Raw genomic sequence first — 23694 nt, forward strand, 5'->3', positions numbered from 1 at the left:
TCACTAGCTCCTGAGAGTGAACTCTTAAAAGAGTTCTTAGCTCAAGTGTGAAATTGCTCACCATCTAACAGAAAATTGTCACCTGTTATTCAAATCAGGCTTAGTGCAGGAAATTAGAACAATTACTGACATGACACCCATTTTTTAAAAGGGATCCAGGGCTGATCAGGGAAATGACAGGTCAGTCATCTTGGTGTATAATTGGCCATTACTTCCCTGCACTGCAGCCGGAATTGAATCTCACTCATACGGAGACAGAGAATGCTTCACCGCAACTACCCAATTTTGGCATCTCCACCACAGCCCCTGGCTCCTGTTGAAGGCGGGAGTGATCTGTGCACCTTTGTGTCAGCAGCAACGTCCCATGTGATGCGTGCTCTGCAGAAGCCCTGCAAGAGCCGACCTACTAAGCGGAAAGTGAATCTCCGGCGCTTCCTGCAAAACCAGATAAGCAGGTACTGTTGGAATGGTTTCAGTCTCCCTACCGTGTTTCTCACATAATAAGGCCGGGCCTTATTTTTTTTTGACCCCCGAAAAAACGGCTAGGACAGCGAGCGCCTCCCCGCCGGACCCTCCGCTCATCCTGCCAGGGCCGCGCCAGAGCCGTAAGGGCTGGGCAAAGCTGGGAAAGTGAGCCGCGGGTGTGTGCGTGCCTCCTCCTGCCCCTCGTTCCCAAATCTCGCCCAGGCTGGCGGGCGCTAACCTCGCTCGTTCTCCCCGCGTCGGGCTACGGGTGGTGGCTGTTTCCGCTGTGAGCGGCTCAGACCCGCTGCTGCTGCTCTGCAGCCGCCCGCCTGGCCTTTCTTTGAGGTGGAAGAGCTCGCTGGGCTGAAGGGAGCGGCGCGTCAGAGGCGCGCAGCGTAGGGAGGTCGGGAGGAACGGAAGAGGCCCCGGAAATTAGCCTCCCACGTGGGGTTGGGCTGCCCTCTCGGGCAGGGGAGGCTTTGTAAAATAATTCGCTTTACCTTCGAAAGCAAAGGGAAGACGGGAGCGCCTGAAGCCAAGTGTCTCCTCAGGGCTCCGGTTGCAGGGAGGAGCCCTGACTGGCCGCACGTGGCTGCGCCAAACGCCGCGGCAGCAAGGGAGAAGGGGCAGCAAGGGAGAAGGGAGAAGCAACGGTGGAAGGTCTCCCAATATGAAGTGCCCCACCAACGAAGGCAGCACCATATCCGGGCATGCAACAAAAATACTTACTAACGACAAGCCCCCCCCCCGCTCTCCCCCCCCATTTCGCATGTTTAATATGGGGCTTAATTTGGGGGGGGGGGCTTAATTTGATTTTATGCCAATAAAACATGGTGGGGCTTCCTATTGGTGGAGGCCGTATTGTTGGAGAAACACGGTACCTCTGGGGTAACCAGACCTGTTCTAAGCCCACTGTAGGAAGTTAGCACCCACCCCTCTCCTAGGAAAATGAAATACTTTAGGATATATTTAAAAAAGCAGAATATTTCCCCTAAAAAGAGAAGTAGAAACTCAAAAGCAGAAACTCACCTCAGAAGCAGAAGCTCACCCCCACCTTTGTTAATGGGCAGGCCATTAAGGCCAGAGTATTCTACATAACAAAGGCCTCTACCCACCTCACCACCTGGCCTGGGAAGATTGCATCAGCCAGCACTCAGGTGTAGTCTAGCTAAGACCCCCGCCCCTGGGAGTTTGACAGCCAATGGGATGCATTTCTTACACAGGAACAGGAAACGCTAAAGTGGGGCCCAACAGAGGGTATCAAACTAAGAGTCTCTCAGCATCTTGGCCCTTCTTTTCCTTCACGCAACATCTTGAAGCATGGGATTGTTCTTTTCACTTTGGAGTTCCAAGCCATATGGTCCTGTCCACCATTAAACCAGCTTTCCAAACAGCCTCCATGTTTCCAGTGTCTTTCCCCCCGCTTGGAACTTAACCCAGAAGGATATTTCTTCAACACCACCATCCTAAAAATGAATAGGGACCTTCTAGGTCTGTGTTTGTCCCAGGTTGCTGGTGGAAGAATGATGTCCCCTATACGATTTAGGGGGTGTAACATTACAGCATCTCCCAAGCAAGGCTTTCAGATTGATTGAGCCCTTAGCTCCAAGAATTCCCAACCAACACAGGCCTCTAAAAGTTCTAGCCATCCATTTAGCCTCAGCGTCTCTGGAAGGCTTCAGGTTGGGGAAGGCAGTAGTAATCCTCTTTATAGCAGGCTTTATGTTTTTAATTGTGTTTTGGAGGGGAGGCCCACAAGGATATCTTTTTGGCTTTGCAGGGATTTTTTTTTTTTTTTAAAGCACAAAAGGTAAAGTCTTATTTTGACACAAAGAAAATGGAGGATGAATGGCCCTGTATTTGTTCTTATGTTATGAAAAAGGGGCCATGAAATGCAGCAATGAAAGCGTGTGTGGGGGGGGTGGGTGAATTTGAATGGCATAATATTTTGCATTGCGGCCAGCAATAAAATGGAGCTTGAGAACATGATATGGTCTGCACTTGATCACTCTTACTTTTATAAGTACTTAGTGATGATGTACTTCACATATACATGTAACTCATGGCCACAATTTAATTCCTGTTGCTCCACAAGCCAGTTATTAAGTGAGGTACACCTGATTTTACCAACTTTTTTTGTCATGGTGAAATACAGCAGTATTATGATCTGTGAAGGATAAGCGGAGACCTAACAGCAAAATTCAGAAGTTTGTTTAAGTTAATCCCTGTAATTGTGTTGAAGTGTAACACTTTGTTAACTGTTCTACAGGTTCCTGCCATTCTCCCGCCCCCGCCCCCATGCAATACTCAGATATCGCTGCTGATGTTGTTAGTATTAATTGCCTCATTTCTCAAAAGCACCTTTCAATATTTCCAGCATTAGAATATTTTGTGTCATTATGTGCCTGCTATTCAAGTTATCTACTGTGGGAAGAAATATCCCTCTGGTTCAGTTCCAAGCTAGGAGAAAGCCACTGGAAACATGGAGGTTGATTGGAAAGATGGTTTATTGATGAAGCAGAACCACATGGATTTGTAGTTCTGGTGCAACTGACCACATGGATTTGAGGGGTGTGTGTTATACCTTTTCTTGGGTTTAGCACTTGAGCTTCCTGTTCCTGTGTAAGAACATGTATTCTATTGGCTGTTGTCAGACTCCCATGAGGCCATGTAGGGGTTATGTAGGTTATATAGCTGATTCTATAGGCAATGTACAAATCCTAAGTGTTTGTTTGAGCTAAGTTTGTTGAAGTTTGGACTGCTCTGAGATGATGCAATGGCTTATGTTCTGAAAGGGTGTTGGGTAATTCCTATTGTAGTTTAATGGCTTTTGTCTTGTTTTGGCTCTTGGGTGAGAGTATTTGCTTATGAATAGAGCTATCTAGATACTTGTAGTCTCTCAATAACTTCTTTATCCCTTAAGTGCTGACATCTGCTGTGGGCTATTAAGGAAAGTGGGGATTGCTTTCTGCCTCTAAAAATATTTATCCATTCCTCCCTTTAGGAAATATAATAATCTGTCTTTTTTTAGTATTCCTCTAAATATTTCATTCTTCTGGGAGAGGGTGTGTGTCTTCCCACACTACTCTACTGCAGATAATTTTTAACATTTCGTGAATGGTTTTCACTCCTATAGGATACCTCACCGCTTTTCTCTTTCCTTTCCGTCCATCTCCAGAAGCTTTCTTGACATTGAAGCTGCTACTCACAGCTTGGCCTCCTCCATCCTTTCGCAAGAAGCTCTGGCAGTGCCTAAGGTATCCCAGCAAAAGACCCCTCCGAAGCCCCCCTCATCCCAGCCAGTCCAGACTCCTCCTGCCTCTTTTTCAGGCATAGCAGAAACTTTTGCAGCTCCAGACCCGATCCCTAGTTGGTGCCTCTCCCTTGAGTCTCTCATGTCAGAGCCTGATGAATTTTTTGAACCCATTGCCAAGGAGAACTTGCTTGCCCTGGATGCATTTGGTTCAAACCATCTGGGATATGATACACACCCCAATTCACAGTCCTGTGTACTTTTGACAGCCTGTGGAAACCTTCTGGAGCCCACTCCAGCCTACTCTCCAATGTCTCATCTCTGCTGCCACTCCAAAGGCAACGTCACCTTCTGCCTATGACATCCACATGCCCTTCTGAGTTGTGGGCATAGGATGGTTCCCACACATACCACTGTTTGCAGAGGAGGAGGAGGAGGAGATAAAGAAGAAAAATGGGAGAGAAGGAAGGAAGGAAGGAAGGAAGGAAGGAAGGAAGGAAGGAAGGAAGGAAGGAAGGAAGGAAGGAAGGAAGGAAGGAAGGAAGGGGCAATTTCAAATGTACCCTCACTTTGGTGACAAGAGAAACAGCAACCTCTCTGCTGGAGAATTTTGGGACATGCTTTGGTATTAAATCTCTGCTGTGCTAATCTTCTGTAGTGGGTAGAAAGAAAAGCCTTGAGGAAGAGAAAGAAAAACCACACTAAAAAAAATAGTCCAGATAAAAGGAATCTGAGTCTGGCTCCAAACTGTAATCTGTGAAAGCATCTCAGATAAGAGTTCTCATAAAAGAAACCCATTCTGACTTCCAAAATTCTGCAAAATTGCTCTATAATAAAAGTACTATTTACCTGCATGACATTGGTTCCTTAGCCTGGCCTACCTTGAAGGTGTGACATTTTTCCTGTGCCCTTAAGTTATGTTGAGATGCCGGCTTCTGGCACTTCATAGCCAATGGCTACATTGGATGAAATTTAGGAGAGCATCAGATTGAAGAAGGCTACGCACTACAAACTGAAGAAACTGTTACACAATCTCTAAAGTCAGCTTATAATAGTGTAATAAAATAAGCAGACACCCTCCTGCCAACTACCTCCCATCTCATTTGCGGGGGAGGGAATCATACAGCCCAGAGGCTACTCACCTTGCATCATTATTCCACCACACTGTAATACTGGATATCCAAAATATTGTCCACCAGTGGCCCAAATAAATCCACTCCTCTCCAGAAAAATTGTGCTGTTCACGATACATAGTTTTCCATGTCACCCTGCTCTGTCGTAGGAAAAATAGTTTATTTGTGGTACCTGTGTCTCAGTGAAAGCCAGTTCACTGTAGAAGTTTAAGAGATTAGGAAACTGAGAGTCTCACCTTAAGTAATCAACCCTCAGCCACGTCCTCTCTCTTGGCCCTAAAAAGAAGAAGACAAAGGCAAGGCATTGTCAAAAATCTGCAGGGACTTGTTGCAAGCAGCCATCCCTTGGAGATACACACAAACACAAACACACACAGAGGAACACACGCATGTACATTTAAATTCCACCTGGAAAGTGCTGAATATAATGTATGTACTATTTTGTTCCCTAATTTTTCCCAAGAACCATAAGATAGGGCAAATGACCTATGTGAAATTCCTCGGGGGAAGGGGGGGGGGGAGAGAGAGAGATTCTGTATCAGATGGTTGATGTCATGATTAAATATTTGTTTCTTTCTGCCACCTAGTGGTCTGATCAATATTATGTGACATCCCACCATCGCCACCACGCTACCACATTTTAAACTCTTTTAAAGCAAGGGTTACGCGGAATCAAATCAGAGGTAAAACCCTTAGTCGTTTGCAAGGTTTTAATTCTTTATGGAGGTGAACGACATCTATTAAGTTATGGAAGAAATTAAATGAGGTTATAAATGATGTGAGCATTAAAGTCAACTGGTGTCCTTGCTTATACAGATAGTCCTCCACTTATGACTACAACTGAGCCAAAAATTTCTGTTGCCAAGCAAGAATTGCTTACATAAGCTGTTAAGTGAGTTTTGCCCCGTTTTGCAACCTCTCTTGTCGCTGTTATTAAGGGAATCATTGCAGTTCTTCAGGCAGTAATATGGTTGATAAGGGAACCTTGTTTCTCCATTGACTTTGCTTGTCAGAAGGTTGAAGGAGGTGATCACATGACCTCAGAAAGCTGCAACTGTCATAACTACATGCCAGTTTCCAAACATCTAAAGTTTGATCATCTGAGCTTGGAAATGCCCTGATAGCCATTAAGTGTGAAAAATGGTCATAAGTTCCTTTTTTCAGTGCCATTGTAACTTTGAATGGTCACTAAATAAATGGGTGTAAGTTGAGTATTCCCTGTATAGTGTAGCTATTTTTTTTTCCTTCTTAGCCATTCTCAAGTGTGGCAGAATATTGGAAACACCACCTAAAAGTAGGCATTGTACAACAGGCATTGTAACTGTAATGGGTCTCCCCTACTCTCATTTCTCATTTCCTCCTAATCCACAAAACTCTCAGCAAATCTACATCATTCCCCTTATTTCTTTATATTTTTCTCCTTTTTTTCCCCTCCTTACTCTGAGTCATGGTAATGGGTGGAAAATTAACTCTGCTAAGTTGAGGCCGATGTGCAATTTTTTTTCAGTTCAGGTAGTCCTCAATTTATGACCACAATTGAGCCCAAGATTTCTGTTGTTAAGTGAGGTTTGTTAAGTGATTTTTGCCCCATTTTACAACCTTTCTTGATTCAGTTGTTAAGTGGATCACTGCTATTGATAACTTAGTAACCCAGTTGTTAAGTGATTTTGGCTTCCCCATTGATTTTGCTTCTCAGAAGGACTTAAAAGGGGACCCCATGACTCTAGGACACTGCAACGGTCATAAATATGAACCTGTTATCAAGCATCTGAATTTTGATCACGTGATCATGAGGTTGCTGGAAAGGTTGTAATTGTGAAAAAGTCGCTTTTTTCAGTGCTATTGTAACTTTTAACAGTCACTAAGCAAACTGTTGTAAATTGAGGATTACCTGTACTTTGGTTACATAGCATAGCATATATAGCATACATAGTTGCTGATACAGTTCTACAAGGGAGTTATTGAGTCTGTCATCTGCACCTCTATAACCGTCTGGTTTGGCTCTGCCAAACAAGATAGACACAGACTTCAACAGATACTTAAGACTGCAGGAAAAAAAAAACAATTCCTATCAACCTGCCTTCCATTGAAGACCTGTATATTGCACAAGTCAAAAAGAGGGCTGTGAAAATATCTACAGATCCCTCACATCCTGGACGTGAATTGTTTCAACTTCTACCTTCAAAATGACATTATAGGGTACTGCACACCAGAACGAGACACAAGGACAGTTTTTCCCCAAATGCCATCAGTCTGCTAAACAATTGTCAAACTATTTACTAACTGTACCCACAACATTGTCAAACTATTTACTAAGACTGTATTACTATTATTCTTTTCATCCTTCTTATTACCTATCTCCTTTTACTTATGACTATACCCGTGTTGCTTGTATCTTTATGATTTATATTGTCTTATTTGTTTCCTAGTATGATTTGATTGCTTATTTAGTATCCTATGACTGTCACTAAGTGTTGTATCTTATGATTCTTGATGAATGTATTTTTATGTACACTGAGAACGTAATGCACTGAAGACAAATTCCTTGTGTATCCAATCACACTTGGCCAATAAAGAATTCTATTTTATTCTATAGCATGAATGCTTTCTTCTTGATTTATATTTATTTCTCTATTCAATGTGCAAGATAGGTAACAATATAACAATATAATACGAAGTATAGGACACATTCAGAAACTAATGCAGGTAGTCCTCAACTTATGACTGTAATAGAGCGTGCTCTTTATAGTTGTAAGTGGTGAAGTTCATAAAGTGAACTTACTGTCACATTCTGGCATTCATCGTCAAGAAATGCAGACAGCGCAGTTCAGTGTGACACTTTTTCTCTTGCAAGCATGAAACCTGGCATGGAGTGACCAACAATGAAGAAATAAAGTCCTTCTCTGCTCAGATGACAGCCCTGGGATGGTTGCTGAACCAGGGGCTGAAACTTAAATGACTTACCCAATTTTATGACTTTTTAAAAAATAGTTCTTATTAAGCAAATGCCATGGCTGTAAAGCAAATCCTACAGTCATTAAGCGAATGCTACAATTGTAAAATGACTGCCACAGTCATACATAGCAGGACCATGCCAAAGGCCATAAATGTGGGTTGGTTGCCAAGCTACCAAAATGTGGTCACGTGACTGGGGGAGGTGGCTATTGGAACACCGGAACTAGGTAGTAAGTATCTTTGGGGGATCCATTTTAACTTTGAATGGTCACCAAATGAGTGCTTGTATACCTGTGGTGGGATTCAAATTTTTTTTACTACAGGTTCTGTGGATGTGGTTTGATGGGCATGGCAGGAGAAGGATACTGTAAAATCTCCATTCCCACCCCACTCCTGGGGGAAGGTTACTGCAAAATCCCCTTTCCTCCCCACCTCACTAACCTGCTTTCCAGCTCCGTTCTCCTGTGCAGGGCAACCAAAGACCCAACCGATCAGCTGGGACTGGGGAGGTAGAGAATAGATGGGGGCAGGGCCAGTCAGAGGTGGTATTTGCTGGTTCTCTGAACTACTCAAAATTTCCACTACCGGTTCTCCAGAACTGGTCAGAACCTGCTGAATATCACCTCTGATGTGCTCACGTTAGCATTACTTTGTTAAGCATAATATATCTGGATGGCCCCCTATCTAACTATGCTTCTGCGGATTCCCTATTAAACTTTGGGGGCTGACCTTAACTTGTACTCTGCTTTTCTTGACTTCCTGAAAATTTATATTCCTTATATAAAATAAGAAGCAAAGAAAAGGAAACACGTTTTGTAAAGTTAAGAAACTAGGGAGAGAGAAAAAATAAAACTATGCTGATTTTTCATTTTTACATACGTAAGTAAAACAGATAGGAGACCCTTTGCTAGGTGGGCTTTTATCTGCTGCCAGAAAATGTTTCTGGCTTTCATTCAAGAGCATCCATGTACCATGGGTGAATGTTCCAGAGTACAGTTCTAGAACCTAAAATGACCCGATTCCTTGTTCTCAGTATTGTCACCCCTCAGGCTCTCAGCTCTAATAATAAATTGAACTTTTTACTCAACTATAATCTACTCTACTAATATAATTTGTCCGATAAGCATCTTAGGGCCATCTAAATGGATTGAACTACAATTCCCACAATTCATAGTCTTTGACCATACTGGCTAATGCTGATGGGAGTTCAAGTCAAGCTTGCAGGCTACATACATATTTTGCACAAGGAAGGAAGCTCCCAAAAAGCCAACGAACAAATCTCTCTTCTGCATCTGGATTCCACACTGGGCAAGGAGAAGATAAATCAGCCCCTCCTGACATCTTCAACGGCTTCTCTTCCTATCCAACCATACAAATATGTTTGAAAGTTAAAACATGAAATCATTCCATAGGATGTTCAGGGGTGGGATGCTACTGGTTGTGCCTGGCTCTATAGAACCAGTAGCTCTGAAGAGCAGTGGACATCAAACCGGTTCTGTGTCTGCTGCTGTTTTGGCCCACCCACCTTCCCTGGGCTCTTGGCTGTCCTTTATTTCCTGCTTTTTCAACCTCAGCTGCTTTGGGTGGCACAGCTGCGGTTGAAAAAGTAGGAAAAAAGGGCTGCGCACCCCACACGCAGCGCTGCTCAGCTTTCCGGGGAGCTCAGCAGTTTGTTAATTACACGCATCAGGTGAACATGCGTGTGAAGCATGCATGCGCACACGACACATAGCCACGGAACCGGTAGTTACATCGGTCGGATCCCACCTCTGAGGATGTTGCATGCATTTCGGGAATGATATTAAAGTTCTTTTGATCCTTCATTCTAAGTTGTTCTCAGAAAGGGTGGGCAGTTACAAAGGAAAGGTATATCTGGGGATGTCAGAGAGAGAAACCGGTAATGAACCCAAAATTTCTAAATGAGACATTTGTTAAGTTAGTTTTACCTCATTTTATGACCTTGCTTGCCACAGTTGTTAACTGAAGGATTAGTTGTTCATTTTCTAAAAGAGCAAGCTTTTTTTTAAAGCACACAAAGGCCAGACAAGGAATAATGGATGGAAACTGAACAAGGAGAGATTTAACCTGGAAATAAGGAGAAACTTTCTGACAGCGAGAACACTCAACCCATGGAACAGAAGTTGCCCTCGGAAGTTGTGGAAGCGCCATCACTTGAGACCTTCAAGAAGAGATTGGACTGCCATTTGTCAGAAATGGTGTAGGGTCTCCTGCTTGGGTGTGGGGGGGTTGGACTAGATCAGGGGTCCCCAACCACCGGTCCGCGGAACAAGTCCTACCGGGCCGCTGGCTTGCTGGGCGCCGCCATCTTTTTTTGATGAAAAAGTGCTTCCGGTGAGCTTTTCCGGTAGAAAGCTCACCGGAAGCACGTTTCATCAAAAAGATGAGCGGCGCCAGCTGCTCGGTGAGCTTTTCCGGGTAGAAAGCCATTTCTACCTGGAAAAGCTCACCGAAGCGCTAACACCGCCATCTTTTGATGAAAAAGTGCTTCCGGTGAGGTCACCGGAAGCACTTTTTCATCAAAAAGATGGTGGCGCCAGCTGATGCCGGTACCGGCGCGCATAAAAAGGTTGGGGATCACTGGACTAGATGACCCATAAGGTCCCTTCCAACTCTGATTATCTGTTTATCTGTCATGTATCATTTAGTAACATGGCTGTTAAGTCAATGTGGCTTCCTTGTTGACTTTGCTTGAAAGAAGGTCACTAAAGGGGATCACATGACCCGAGGACATTGCAACCGTCATAAAGATGAGTCAGTTGCCAAAGCATCTGAATTTTGATCGCATGACCACAGGGCTGCTACAACACTTGTGCAGGGGTGGGCTTCAAAATTTTTTAGCAAAGGGTTCTCTTCCCAGTTGCTGGGTGAGCGCGACCATGGTGGGCCTCCTGCACCACAACTGGAGGGGGTGGGGTTCCCCTCCTCTGGCTCTGGAGGTTTTCCTCCAGCCACTGGGAGGGCGAAAATGGCTTCCCTGGGCTCTGGAGGCTCTCTGAAAGCCAGAAACTGGGCCATTTCTGGCTTCCCCGAACTCCCCGGGGGTCCACTTTTCACCCTCCCCAAACCTCTGCACTTACCTGCATCCAAAACGGGCACTGTGGGGACTCATGGGAGGGGAGGGGAGGGCAGAGCCAGCCAGGAGTGGGATTTGTGGGGGGGGGGTTTCCCCAAACTGCACAGAATCTTAGCTTGGGGCTCTTTCGAACCCGTGAACCCCCAGCAGCCCACCCTTCCCTTGTGTGAAAAATGGTCATAAGTCCCTTTTTTCAGTGGTGGTGTAACTTCGAATGGTCATTAAACTAATTGTTGTAAATTGAGGACTACCTGCATTGGAAAGGATATTATAACTGATTTGGTATTTAAAACTATGGGTTGCTTCTTTAATTCTGCTGCCTACAGATTATTTAAATTCCTCTTCTGTTTCTATAGTTTTATTTGTATATTGGACTGGATCTTCTTCATGTTATCCAAGAATTGATATTAGCATATCTGATCTGGGAGTCAATGGCTATATTAGTCTTGTGGGCCAAAATGGGTTGCCTCTGAAAGTCATCTGCTCAGAGACTGGTGAGCTTCCTTGTGTACAGGTTCATAACTAAGCCCAAAATTTTTGTTGCTAAGCGAGACAGTGAATTTTGCCACATTTTACCTTTCTTGTCACAGCTGCTAAGTGAAACTGTTCTCCACATTTATTTTATTTAATTGATTTGTCAATCGCTTACAAGATAATAGATATGTATAAACATGAGTAAGAATATAGGAAATAGGTACGAATAAATGGGGACAATAGGCCAGGGACGGTAAGCACGATGGTGCACTTATGCACGCCCCTTAAAAAAAGAGTAGCCAGACAGGGACCGAACCTTGGCGTTATTAGCACCACGCTGTAACCAACTGAGCTAACTGGCATTGACTCTGCTAGTCAGGAGGTCACAAAAGGAGATCATACGACCCTGGACACTGCAGCTGTCATAAATATGACTCAGTTGCCAAGTGTCTGAATTCTGATCGCATGACCAAGGGACATGTCGCAGGTGTGATAAATGGTCATTTTTTTCAGTAATGTAATTTTGAATGGTCACTAGATGAACTGTTGTAACTCAAGGACTGCCTGTTTTTGATTGGTCATTGCGGGACTCGATGGGTCAGGGGTCAGATCCAGCAGGCCACTGCTTATGTTCTGAAGGTAATTATGAAAAGTGATGGATATTCATTCCAAAGATTCTGACAGACTTAGTTAATTTCCTTTTATTCCCAACCTCCATTGTTATTAAACCTACTCAACTGAAAGGCAGTCATGAAGTTTCATTTCCCAGTAGAAATATAAAATGAAATCAGAACCATTGTACAATGAATTTTAAAAGATAGGATTAAAATACACATCAGTGAAACGCTTCCTATTTGTCAGAGATAAACCAAATTGAATTGACTTATTGTTGACAAGAAACAAAGAAATCATTTAAAAATACTGTCAGTGGTTAGAAATCAAACATGTATGCTTGATTTCTAGATATAACTTCTTGAAAGAATAAAAGTCCTGTGTAAGTTGGAAGAAATTTACAGAAAAGTATCATCACTCCAAGTGCAACTGCATTTCTACTACTCTATTATTATTTTCTAGCATTAGAGATCTGACAATTGCTACTATACTACATTTCTGAAAAGTAAATGAATAAGATACATAGATGGGGTGCTTATTAAGCACTGTACTAATTTTAATCATTTAATGCCATTGGCATTTTATAGGGATCAATATACATTTGTCCGGGGTCCATCCACAATATATTCTTCCTGTCATTATTTATTCCACCAAATTTTGGTTTTAAATTTAGGGTTTTTTAATTAAACCACAGCAGGGAGACTGAGACCTGTAGGAAAGGAGAAACCTTCCACCTTTGGGAGCTGCCACGAGCCACTCTTTGTTAGAAATGCCACCCTCGCGATGCTGATGGCGTCTGACGGGCAACGAAACTTCTGCGGCCGGCCTGGGGAGCCGGACATGAAGGGGGATCCACGCTGCCAAAGGAGGCGAGCCACAAGGCGTTTTTCGTGAAATAACCCCAGTAAAAGTCCTGACTTGGAAGAGTTTGACCGGCAAAGCGCCGTTCCTCCGACGCCAGAGGGGACGAATGGATGTGTTACTTGGGTTCATCCGAGCGGCTTTTGCGGCCAAACGCCCGTCCAGGGGCAGCGCCTTCCCTCGCCACGCCGCCCCTAAGTCCCCCCGGAGCGGCCTGGCCCTCTTCCCCGGCCTCGCTGCCCAAAGGCAAGCTTTGAATTGACACCAAAGGGCCCAACATTTCCCAATGGAAGAGGCGCGAGGCCGAACGGCGCTCCGCTTCTGCCCGGATTGCTCCCGCCCGCCGCTTCCCTCCTGCCGCCCGCCGCCACCGGCCGAAAGGCCCGGCCCCCCTGCCCCGTTTCCACCGGGACCGGCCGGCCCCGCGACCCAGCCGCCAATTTGGGGGCGCTTTTGGGCCCCGCAAGAAACACAAAGTGGCAGCGGCCGCCGCCGCGTCTGGCGGGCGAAGAGCAGCGCCCGCGAACGCACCAATCAGGGCGCAGCTCTGCCCCTATAAATAGCAGGCAGCTCGTTTGCTTTCCTTCAGACTTTACTTTCCGGCTCCGAAGGACCCTGTGCCAGATAGGTGCCGCCGCCCCGAAAGGAAGCCGAGAGGTCCGAAGGAGGAGAGCATGTCCGAGACGGCGCCCGAAGCCTCCGCGGCCGCTGCGCCGGCCACCAAGGCGCCGGCCAAGAAAGCCAAGAAGCCCGCGGCCGCCGCCAAGCCGCGCAAGGCCTCCGGGCCCAGCGTCACCGAGTTGCTGACCAAGGCGGTAGCCGCCTCCAAGGAGCGCAACGGCGTGTCCCTGGCGGCGCTCAAGAAGGCCCTGGCTGCGGCCGGCTACGACGTGGAGAAGAACAACAGCCGCATCAAGCTGGGTCTGAAGAGCCTGGTGGGCAAAGGCACGCTGGTGCAGACCAAGGGCACGGGCGCCTCGGGCTCCTTCAAGCTCAACAAGAAGCAGCAGCAGGAAGCCAAGGACAAGGTGGTCAAGAAGAAGCCGGCCCTCAAGAGCAAGAAGCCCGCCGCCAAGAAGCCCAAGAAGCCCGCCCCCAAGAAGAGCCCCAAGAAGGCGGTCAAGAAGTCGGCCGCGGGAGCCAAGAAGCCGGCCAAGAGCCCCAAGAAGGCCAAGCCCGCCAAGCCCAAGAAGCCGGCCAAAAGTCCCGCCAAAGCCAAGGCGGTCAGGGCGAAGGCGAAGGCCGCCAAGCCCAAGACTCCCAAGGCGAAGGTGGCCAAGCCCAAGAAGGCGGCGGCCAAGAAGAAGTAAAGCGGCTCCTCTGACACTTCCGATCCCAAAAGGCTCTTTTAAGAGCCACCCACTTTTTCCTTTGAAAAGAGCTGGCTTCATTTGAGACACTGAAAAAAATATCATACTCCAAACCCTCTTCAGTCAAGCAGCTCCCGAGCACCTATATTTCCTCCTTTTCAGTCTTTCCCCAATCCTCATAGTCCCCCAGCCCAGACTATTTGAGTGAACGAGAGGTGGTGAATTTAAGAGGATGTTAGAATGGGATACGAGTCTGATGATTTCGCCTAACCTTCAGCCCGTTAGGAAAGAACGTGGGAGCGCGGTGGGTGGCTCATGAGGTTAGGAAGCTGGGCAGACTCGTCCATATTCGACCAGCTGGTCGGTGTGATCTCCCGCCACGCTGCGGCTGACCCAACCGCTTAAAGCGGGCAGCCGTGAGTAGATAAGCAGCCCCCGAAACTGTTTAGGGTTAAAGTAATGGGTGACGTCACGGACTAATTCTCTGTAACCGAAAGCGCTTCGGTGCTCCCGAGCCGCCACGACTAATAAAACCACCAAGGAAGCTGCAGGGACAATGCCTATATAGATGCCAGGAATAAGAAAACTCGTAAGATAGAACACAGTATGAAAGACCAGGCTCTTTTAAGTGAATGCGTAGGTGGCTCTTAAAAGAGCCTTTGGGGTATAACGAAGTCTCCGAGTGAGGTGAAGGATTCCTTAAGCTCTCTCACCGCGAATGCGGCGAGCCAACTGGATATCTTTGGGCATGATGGTGACTCGCTTGGCGTGGATGGCGCAGAGATTAGTATCTTCAAACAGCCCCACCAAGTAAGCCTCGCTGGCCTCCTGAAGGGCCATCACAGCCGAGCTTTGGAAACGCAGGTCGGTCTTGAAGTCCTGGGCAATTTCACGCACCAAGCGCTGAAAAGGGAGCTTGCGAATCAACAGCTCGGTGGACTTTTGGTAGCGCCGGATCTCTCGGAGAGCTACAGTTCCAGGACGGTAGCGGTGAGGTTTTTTCACTCCTCCGGTGGCGGGTGCGCTTTTGCGAGCTGCTTTAGTAGCAAGCTGCTTCCTTGGTGCTTTACCACCGGTGGACTTCCGAGCAGTCTGCTTGGTTCTGGCCATCTTCCAAACGAGGCAACTTCGCTCTCTAAAAGTTCGGGTGAATGAATTTGGCTGGCGAGCTAGTGGGTCTTTTATAGGCAGCGTCCCATCTTCCTATTGGCTGAGAGTGGCAATGTAGTCATTAATTCTGTTTGAATTTCCCGGGTTTTGTCATGATTGGACAATAACAGCAGAACTCTGATTGGTCTCTTTTCCTCCTACCGCAGCCAATCGCTATTCTGTTATTTTAATTGACTCGAGGTATCCTGTCTCCCCATAGCCCGCGTTTATCGAATGCAATACTAAGAGATTTCTCCATCCACGAATATATTGGAAATAATAAGTCTTGCAATCTGTCCAGGATTTTACAAAAAAATAAAACTGGAGCCATTGGAATTTATTCTATCCACTAATTTATTAGCAGTAATGGAAGAAACTGCGTATTAGTAATGTTTTGGTAAGACCATATATGGAATACTGTATCCAAAAAAGATGGGAAATTATCAAAGCCTAGAACTAAGGAAGAATTTCCTGCAGTGAGAACAATGAATCAGATGAATAGCTTGCTTTCAGAAATGGTGGTTGCTTCAACACTGGAAGTTTTTAAGAAGAAGACATTGGACAGCCATTTGTCTGGAAAGGTTTCCTGCTCAAGCAGGTGGTTGGACTAAAAGAGATCCAATGTTCCTTCCAACTCTATTACCAATGTTCTATATTCTCTGCTTTCTATTATGAAATCTTAAGCATACTACTTGAGTATATTATACAAAGGTTTATTCAGATTTCTTTCTGCTAAGACTGCAATCGAGTGCCATTTCGAGACAACGACGAATCCGCATACAGACAGGAGGTTGTACAAGTCGCCTCGTGGTGTAACCGGAACAATCTGGAACTGAACACAATCAAAACCATAGAAATGGTGGTAGACTTTAGAAGAAACCCTCCCATACTACCACCTCTTACAATACTAGACAACATAGTATCAACAGTAGAGATCTTCAAATTTCTAGGTTCTATCATATCACATGACCGAAAATGGACACTTAACATCAAAAAACATCATCAAAAAAGCACAATAAAGAATGTTCTTTCTGCATCAACTCAGAAAGCTCAAACTGCCCAAGGAGCTGCTGATACAGTTTTACAAAGGAATTATTGAGTCTATCATTTATTTTTTTATTTTATTTAGTTTGTCAATTGCTTACAAGATAATAGGTATAAGTAAAAACATAGTTATGAATACATGGTTACATATAAGAAAAATAAAAAGAAACAATAGGACAGGGACAGTAGGCACGTTGGTGCGCTTAGGCACGCCCCCTACAGACCTCTTAGGAAAGGGGTGAGGTCAATAGTAGACAGTCTAAGGTGAAAGTTTTGGGGGTTTGGGGAAGAAACCACAGAGTCAGGTAGAGCAGGGGTCCCCAACCACCGGTGCCCGGACCGGTACCGGTCCGTGGAACAATTTCTACCGGGCTGCCGGTTTGCTGGGCGCCGCCATCTTGTTTTGATGAAAAAGTGCTTCCGGTGAGCTTTTCCGGGTAGAAAGCGGCGTTTGGGTGCTGAAAGAATCCTCGCGCCTTAGTTTCATCGAGGGGGGGGGGGCGGCTTCGAACAAAACTAAGGCGTGAGGATTCTTTCAGCACACATGGCAAGGTGAGCCGAGCGACTGTCCTGAAGCCGTCGCGAAGCCCATCGACACAGGTACAAAGGAGGAGTTGAAGGTGGTGGGGAGAAGTGGGGGACGGCTGGCCGGCCGGTCGCTCGGCTCGCCATGCGTGCTGATGCCGGTACCTGGCCGCGGATGATTTTGTGATGCTGGTACCGGGCTGCGGATGATTATGTGATGCCAGTACCAGGCCGTGGCACAAAAAAGGTTGGGGGCCACTGAGGTAGAGTATTCCAGACATTGATCACTCTGTTGCTGAAGTCATATTTCCTGCAATCTAGTTTGGTGCAATTAACCTTGAGTTTGTATCTATTGTTTGCTCTTTTATTGTTATGGTTGAAGCTGAAGTATTCATTGACAGGTAGGACATTGCAATGTATGATTTTATATACTATACTTAGATTGGACTGAAGGCAGCATAGTTCTAGGTTTTTTAGGTCTAGAATTTCAAGTCTGGTGGCATAAGGTATTCTGCAATGAGTAGAGGAGCAGAGAACTCTCCTTGTGAAATTATGTGAAACTATTTAGTCATATTCCTTTCCTCATTCAGTGCTCAGCAAATGTCAGCAAAAGATGGCTAATTTTGGCCCAAACTGGAAATAGGAATGTTTAAAATTTTACAAATTACAAATATTTCATGTACAATATAACATGCACAATTTCCCTAGTCTAGTTCCTTCCAGATATGTTGGATTTCAATTTCACTTCCAATTCTGGTAGATATTGTGATTGAGATTGGGAAAAAAAATCCAGACATTTGCCTTTTCTGCTATGTGGAGGAAGGAATGGAATGGAAAAGGAAAGGAAAGGAAAGGAAAGGAAAGGAAAGGAAAGGAAAGGAAAGGAAAGGAAAGGAAAGGAAAGGAAAGGAAAGGAAAGGAAAGAATAGAATAGAATAGAATAGAATAGAATAGAATAGAATAGAATAGAATAGAATAGAATAGAATAGAATAGAATAGAATAGAATAGAATAGAATAGAACAGAACAGAATAGAACAGAACAACAGAAATAGAATTCTTTATTGGCCAAGTGTGATTGGACACACAAGGAATTTGTCTTGGTGCAAATACTCTCAGTGTACATAAAAGAAAAGATACATTCATCAAGAATCATAAGGTACAACACTTAATATTAGTCATAGTGTTATATAGTCATAGGGTATATAGAATATAGAATAAAGTCATAGGGTACAATAAGGTACATAGGGCGTAACCTAGGGGTTTTCCTGGATTCACAACTCCTGTTCAAAGATCAGGTGGCAGTCGTGGCCAGGAGGGCCTTTGTGCAACTGCAGGTTGTGCACCAGTTACGCCCTTTCCTGGATCAGCGGTCCCTACTCACAGTCACTATGCCCTGGTCACTTCCCATCTTGATTATTGCAACGCGTTCTACATGGGGCTGCCCTTGAAGAGCATCCGGAAGCTCCAGTTAGTGCAAAATGCAGCGGCCCGCAGACCCCGGTGTGCACATGTGTCACCACTCCTGCAGGAGCTGCATTGGTTCCTGATTTGCTTCTGGGTGCAATTCAAGGTGCTGGTTGTCACCTTTAAAGCCCTTCATGGCTTGGGACCAGGTTATCTGAGGGAACGTCTCTTGCCGGTCACATCCACCCGACCCATTAGAGCAAGGAGGCAGGGAATGTTGTGGGTCCCACCCCTGAGGGAGATACCCATCTCTCTGGAGCATAATTCCCCCAGAGATTGGAATGGCCCCCACTCTATCACTCTTCCGGAAGGCACTGAAGACCTGGTTTTGCCAGTGGGCCTGGGGAGCCCAGAGAGGGATGGAGCCCATCAGGTGGCTAGTGTGATCTGCTGTCATCAGGAGTGGGTGGGAGTTGGCTTTTTATTTTTTATTTTGTTTTTTTTGTTTTCCCAGATTTTGTTCTATTGTATTTTACTAATTTATTTGATTCTTTTTGTTAGTTTTTATTGTTTTTATTTTTTGTTTTAAATATGGTTTTACATTGTGTAAGCCGTCTCAAGTCGCCATGGGCGAATAGGCAGCAATATAAATTAAATAAATAAGCAGTCAAATCATACTAGGAAACAGTCAATATAAATTGTTAGGATACAAGCAACAAAGTTACAGTCATACAAGTGGGAGGGGATGGGTGAAAGGAAGGATGGGAGAATTAATAGTAATAGTAGTGCAGACTTTGTAAATAGTTGGACAGTGTTGAGGGAATTATTTATTTAGCAGAGTGATGGCATTCGGAGAAAAACTGTTCTTGTGTCTAGTTGTTCTGGTGTACAGTGCTCTATAGCATCATTTTGAGGGAAGGAGTTGAAACAGTTTATATCCAGGATGTGAGGGATCTGTAAATATTTTCACAGCCCCCTTTTTGACTTGTGTATACAGGCCCTCGATGGAAGGCAGGTTGATAGTAATTGTTTTTTCTGCAGTCCTAATTATCCTCTGAAGTCTGTGTCTGTCCTGTTGGGTTGCAGAACCAAACCAGAGGTGCAGATGATCCTCTGTAGAACTGGATCAGCAGCTCCTTGGGCAGTTTGAGTTGGCACAGGAGGAACATTCTTTGTTGTGCTTTTTGATGATGTTTTTGATGTTATATGGGAGGGTTTCTTCTAAAGTCTACCACCATTTCTACGGTTTTGATCGTGTTCAGTTCCAGATTATTCCGGTTATACCACGAAGCGACTTGTACAACCTCCTGTCTGTATGGGGATTCATCATTGTCTCAAATGAGACCAATCACTATTGTATCATCTGCAAACTTCAGTATTTTAACAGATGGATCATTTGAGATGCAGTCATTGGCATATATAGGGAGAAGAGAAATGGAGAAAGCACACAACCTTGGTGGGCCCCTGTGGCAATTGTAATTTATATAAATTAAATATTATTACCAGAATAGCTCTTTAGAAAGCAAGAGATTATTGCTGTGAGAGTTTAAACAATGCACTAAAAGAATTAACTATTAAATCCTTGCTACAAAAAACAGTACAAAGCAACCAGATAAAAATAGAATACTTTATACCCAAGAAGTGTGGGGGTAGGGGGGCATACTCCTATCTGGAATACTTTTATAAGAGGTGAATCTAGTCCTGGAGTGAAGCATGAGTCCTACACAATTAAGAGAAGCTGAAACAAGCTTTAAACTCACCAAAATGGGATAGTAAAAAGCCATAACAAAAATTCAGGCCTATACTGTAATTCTCAAAGGAAGAGAATGATTCCTGACTTTGTTCTGGAGCAGAAGTGGCATCTATTTGTGATCTTAGTCCACCAACACACATTTTTAAAGATCATGACTACTTTCCCTCCCCTCCCTCCCCCATTTTTCATCAGTCATCTAGTGAAGGAAAACTATAAACTTTTCAATTCACATAAATTAACAAAAAGCAAAAAAAAAATCCTTTGCATTTTTACTGTGCAGCTTTAAGAGACAGTATGGTATTGATTTTTTAAAACATCTTCCAATTAGAGCCATTGCATTAGGGCTGCAATCTTTATTCCAGACTAATTCTCATTGAATTTAGCAGAGTGTTGAATATAGGACTGTTGTTTGTTAGAAATATCCTTTTTCAAAATAGCATTGCATTTATTTGACATAGTGCTTATGTCTTGTTTTACACAACTCTAATTATTCTTAGAATTAAAATGTTGCAATACTATATTTTCATGTGGACAATATTAAGGAAAGCCTAATTTGAAACAGGGGTTGAAACTCCAAGGATACAAAGCCAGAAGTTATGAACTCTGCCTCAAGCAGCTGGGTCACCTGAGATGTAGTTTCTCACAACCCCATTTAAAGGAAAATAATAGCAACCTATTTCAGAAAATCTTGGATTAAAAAAACCCTACAGGAATTGTTCCTCAAAATTTGCTAGCAAACTGGATTTAAAGTCTCATGCATGCATGCATTCACGATAGTTTAAGATTCGAATGTTTATAGCAAAATTCTGCTTAAAAAAATCAGCAAGCAACTCAGCAAATTTTTCTGAAATATTTGGCGGCCCTGAAAAGGACCTTTGGGTTTTTTATTCGGTTAATTCAACTTTTAGCCCCCGAAGCCATACAGAGTACGACCCTGGCGTTTCAAGGCATAAACAACGTCCATCGCAGTCACAGTCTTTCGCTTTGCATGCTCGGTGTAGGTCACAGCATCGCGAATAACGTTTTCCAGGAAAACCTTCAGTACGCCCCTAGTTTCTTCGTAAATCAAGCCAGAAATACGCTTTACTCCCCCACGGCGAGCCAAACGACGAATAGCAGGCTTGGTAATGCCTTGGATGTTGTCGCGGAGCACTTTCCGGTGCCTCTTAGCGCCCCCTTTTCCGAGCCCTTTGCCGCCTTTTCCACGTCCAGACATGCTTCTCTTCACGTACCAACCAACCTCGCTTGCAGCAAAAGAAATGCAGTTGGCGTACGAATCCCTCAGCTTATATTGCATAGAGACCGACCAGAATGAAAACAGCGGGCGAAGGGTTGTTGGTTGTGTTTTTTTTTTTAAACGAACCTTATTGTTCCTCTGTCCAATGAACTACCAATACGAAATTAAACTGTCCAATCAGAATACAGTAAATAGTACCCAAAGGTTTCTATGATTTCGGAGCCCATTAAAAAAATTGTGTGGGGCGGCTAATTTAGCTTTAAACATCGTCTCAACCTCTCATAATTTACCTATTGAACATATATTATTATAAAAATTAAAACCGAATAAAGGGAATTTTTTTTTCTCCCGATACCCTGGGAATAACGTTTTAAAACGTTTACTGAAATATTTTTGCTGATTGCTTTAGAAAGGTTTATTTTCCAGCTCTTTTGTGAGACAATTCACATAATGTAAAGGCAAAAGTGGGGACAAAAAACAAAGGCAAATGTTGCCTTGCATTAATTACTTCATTCTTGCAACTAAGTTGCCTTTTGTGCAATTTAGTAGAGGTTTCCTCCTTTGATTCAGCTCATTTTCTGTGCAGACATGATTGAAAGAGAATAAGAAACATAGTATTTACTGGTAATCCTCTTTTGCAGCTTTCACCCACAAATGTAACATCTATTTTTAGAATATTGAATGGATTTTTTTTTCTTTTTAAAAACTTTCAGAATTAACCTAGAGGTGGGCTATTTGCTTTCCTTCAGATATTTTTGATTTCATCCTCCATGAGTTCCAACCACAATAAAAGGACTCTTTGCTGGATGTGGAAAAGAAATCAATACACATTAAAAAAAATGGCAAAGTTCAATTACAGTGTTGTGACTGATATTATGACTGACTGGATCACACCCATCAGACCCTTTTCTAAAGCAAGAGACTGGGAGCGTTTTAATTTAAAGAGCATCGGGTTCTCTATTTCTGTACTAATCAGCTGTTCCTTGGGCTCATAATCCTTCACCTATTCCTTAAGAAACTCAGTCTTACTGCTTTGAGAAATTTGTTTGACACCTTATGCTAATATAGAAGTACATTTTGTTTAATAGAAAAGGGAAGATGTACTTAAATCATGGATAAAGTTTGGAGTAATGTTTAAGATACTAGCCTAAAGAATTCTATTCCATTCTATTCTATTCCATTCTTCATTCCATTCTTCTATTCCATTCCATTCTATTCTATTCTTCATTCCATTATTCTATTCTATTCTATTCTATTCTATTCTATTCTATTCTATTCTATTCTATACTATATTATTCTATTCTATTCCATTCTATTCTATTCCATTCTTCATTCCATTATTCTATTCCATTCCATTCTATTCTTCATTCCATTATTCTATTCTATTCTATTCTATTCTATTCTATTCTATTCCATTCTTCATTCCATTATTCTATTCCATTCCATTCCATTCCATTCTATTCTTCATTCCATTATTCTATTCTATTCTATTCTATTCTATTCTATTCTATTCTATTCTATTCTATTCTATTCTATAAACAAGGAGACTGTGACTTCTAGTCCCACCTTAGACATGTAAACCAGCTGGGTGACTTTGGGCCGTTCACTCTCTCTCAACTCAATTCACCTCACAGACTTGTTGTTGGGAAAGTAGGAGGAGGAAGGAGTATTATGCATATTCACCACCTTGAATTACAGATAGTCCTTGATTTATGACAATTGAGCCAAAACTTTCTGTTGCTAAGCAACAGTTGTCCGCCATTTTAAGACCTTTCTTGCCACAGTGGTTAAGTGAAACATTGCCGTTGTTAATTTATTAACACGGTTAAGTGATTCTAGCTTCCCCATTGACTTTGCTTGTCAGAAGGTTGGGAAAGGTGGTCACATGGCCCTGGGACACTGCAACTGCCTTAAATACGAACCAGTTGCCAAGCATCCAATTTTTGATCATGTGACCATGGGGATCCTGCAACAGCCGTAAATGTGAAAAACTGTCACTTTTTTTAGTGAGTGCCATTGTAACTTCAAATGGTCATTAAATGAATGGTTGCAAGTTGAGGACTACCTGTACTTATAAAGTAAAAAAGGGAGGATATAAAAATATTTTTTTGGCAGGATGAATGTGGTTTGCTTTCTTCTGAGACATTTTTTCAATTTCCCAATCTAGCCTTTTTTCTTACAATTCTGGGATTATCTGGTGCTATCCAATTCAAATTCTAAGAAAACCTGGTCCTGCTGAGCTCCTGAGTATGAGACTGAGTATAGGGTATAATGCATATGAACTCTTCTCACTTATGTTTTGCATTGGGGTGGTAATTTCTGAAAATTTTTACTGGCATTCTGGAATTCTTTAAAGGCATAGAGCAGAATTCGGTGGAGAACAGTTTATGCTGCTTAGTTTCCAAGTTATTTAAAAATTTCTGC

At 43.7% G+C, this 23694-nt stretch overlaps 4 protein-coding genes across 4 annotated transcripts; 2 read left to right on the forward strand and 2 right to left on the reverse strand.

Moving 5' to 3' along the window:
- Nucleotides 1-261: 261 nt before the first annotated feature.
- CZH19orf85 (chromosome Z C19orf85 homolog) lies at nt 262-4079 on the forward strand. Its single transcript, XM_026682336.2, has 2 exons — nt 262-455; nt 3644-4079. Exons 1-2 carry the CDS (start codon nt 262-264, stop codon nt 4077-4079), a joined length of 630 nt encoding a protein of 209 aa, XP_026538121.1.
- Nucleotides 4080-12694: 8615 nt separating this feature from the next.
- Nucleotides 12695-14746, forward strand: LOC148129310 (histone H1.5-like). Its single transcript, XM_087946294.1, has one exon. It carries the CDS (start codon nt 13522-13524, stop codon nt 14155-14157), a length of 636 nt encoding a protein of 211 aa, XP_087802420.1. The 5' UTR covers nt 12695-13521; the 3' UTR covers nt 14158-14746.
- A 110-nt stretch (nt 14747-14856) lies between these two features.
- On the reverse strand, nt 14857-15267 carry LOC113429316 (histone H3). The gene has a single exon (XM_026691835.2). The coding sequence runs from the start codon at nt 15265-15267 to the stop codon at nt 14857-14859; it is 411 nt and encodes a 136-aa protein (XP_026547620.1).
- A 3492-nt stretch (nt 15268-18759) lies between these two features.
- Nucleotides 18760-21294, reverse strand: LOC113429317 (histone H4). The gene has a single exon (XM_026691836.2). The coding sequence runs from the start codon at nt 21247-21249 to the stop codon at nt 20938-20940; it is 312 nt and encodes a 103-aa protein (XP_026547621.2). The 5' UTR covers nt 21250-21294; the 3' UTR covers nt 18760-20937.
- Nucleotides 21295-23694: the final 2400 nt, after the last annotated feature.

Source organism: Notechis scutatus, chromosome Z (assembly GCF_049901735.1).
Source record: "Notechis scutatus isolate UNSWTSFEM ecotype Mainland chromosome Z, rNotScu1.2, whole genome shotgun sequence".
In the NCBI taxonomy this organism is placed as follows: Eukaryota; Metazoa; Chordata; class Lepidosauria; order Squamata; family Elapidae; genus Notechis; species Notechis scutatus.

Coding starts and splice junctions, on each gene's coding strand:
- LOC113429317 (XM_026691836.2), bottom strand. CDS start 21,249: ATGTCTGGACGTGGAAAAGGCGGCAAAGGGCTCGGAAAAGGGGGCGCT.
- CZH19orf85 (XM_026682336.2), top strand. CDS start 262: ATGCTTCACCGCAACTACCCAATTTTGGCATCTCCACCACAGCCCCTG. Junction 456..3,643: donor CTGCAAAACCAGATAAGCAG/GTACTGTTGGAA, acceptor GTCCATCTCCAG/AAGCTTTCTTGACATTGAAG.
- LOC148129310 (XM_087946294.1), top strand. CDS start 13,522: ATGTCCGAGACGGCGCCCGAAGCCTCCGCGGCCGCTGCGCCGGCCACC.
- LOC113429316 (XM_026691835.2), bottom strand. CDS start 15,267: ATGGCCAGAACCAAGCAGACTGCTCGGAAGTCCACCGGTGGTAAAGCA.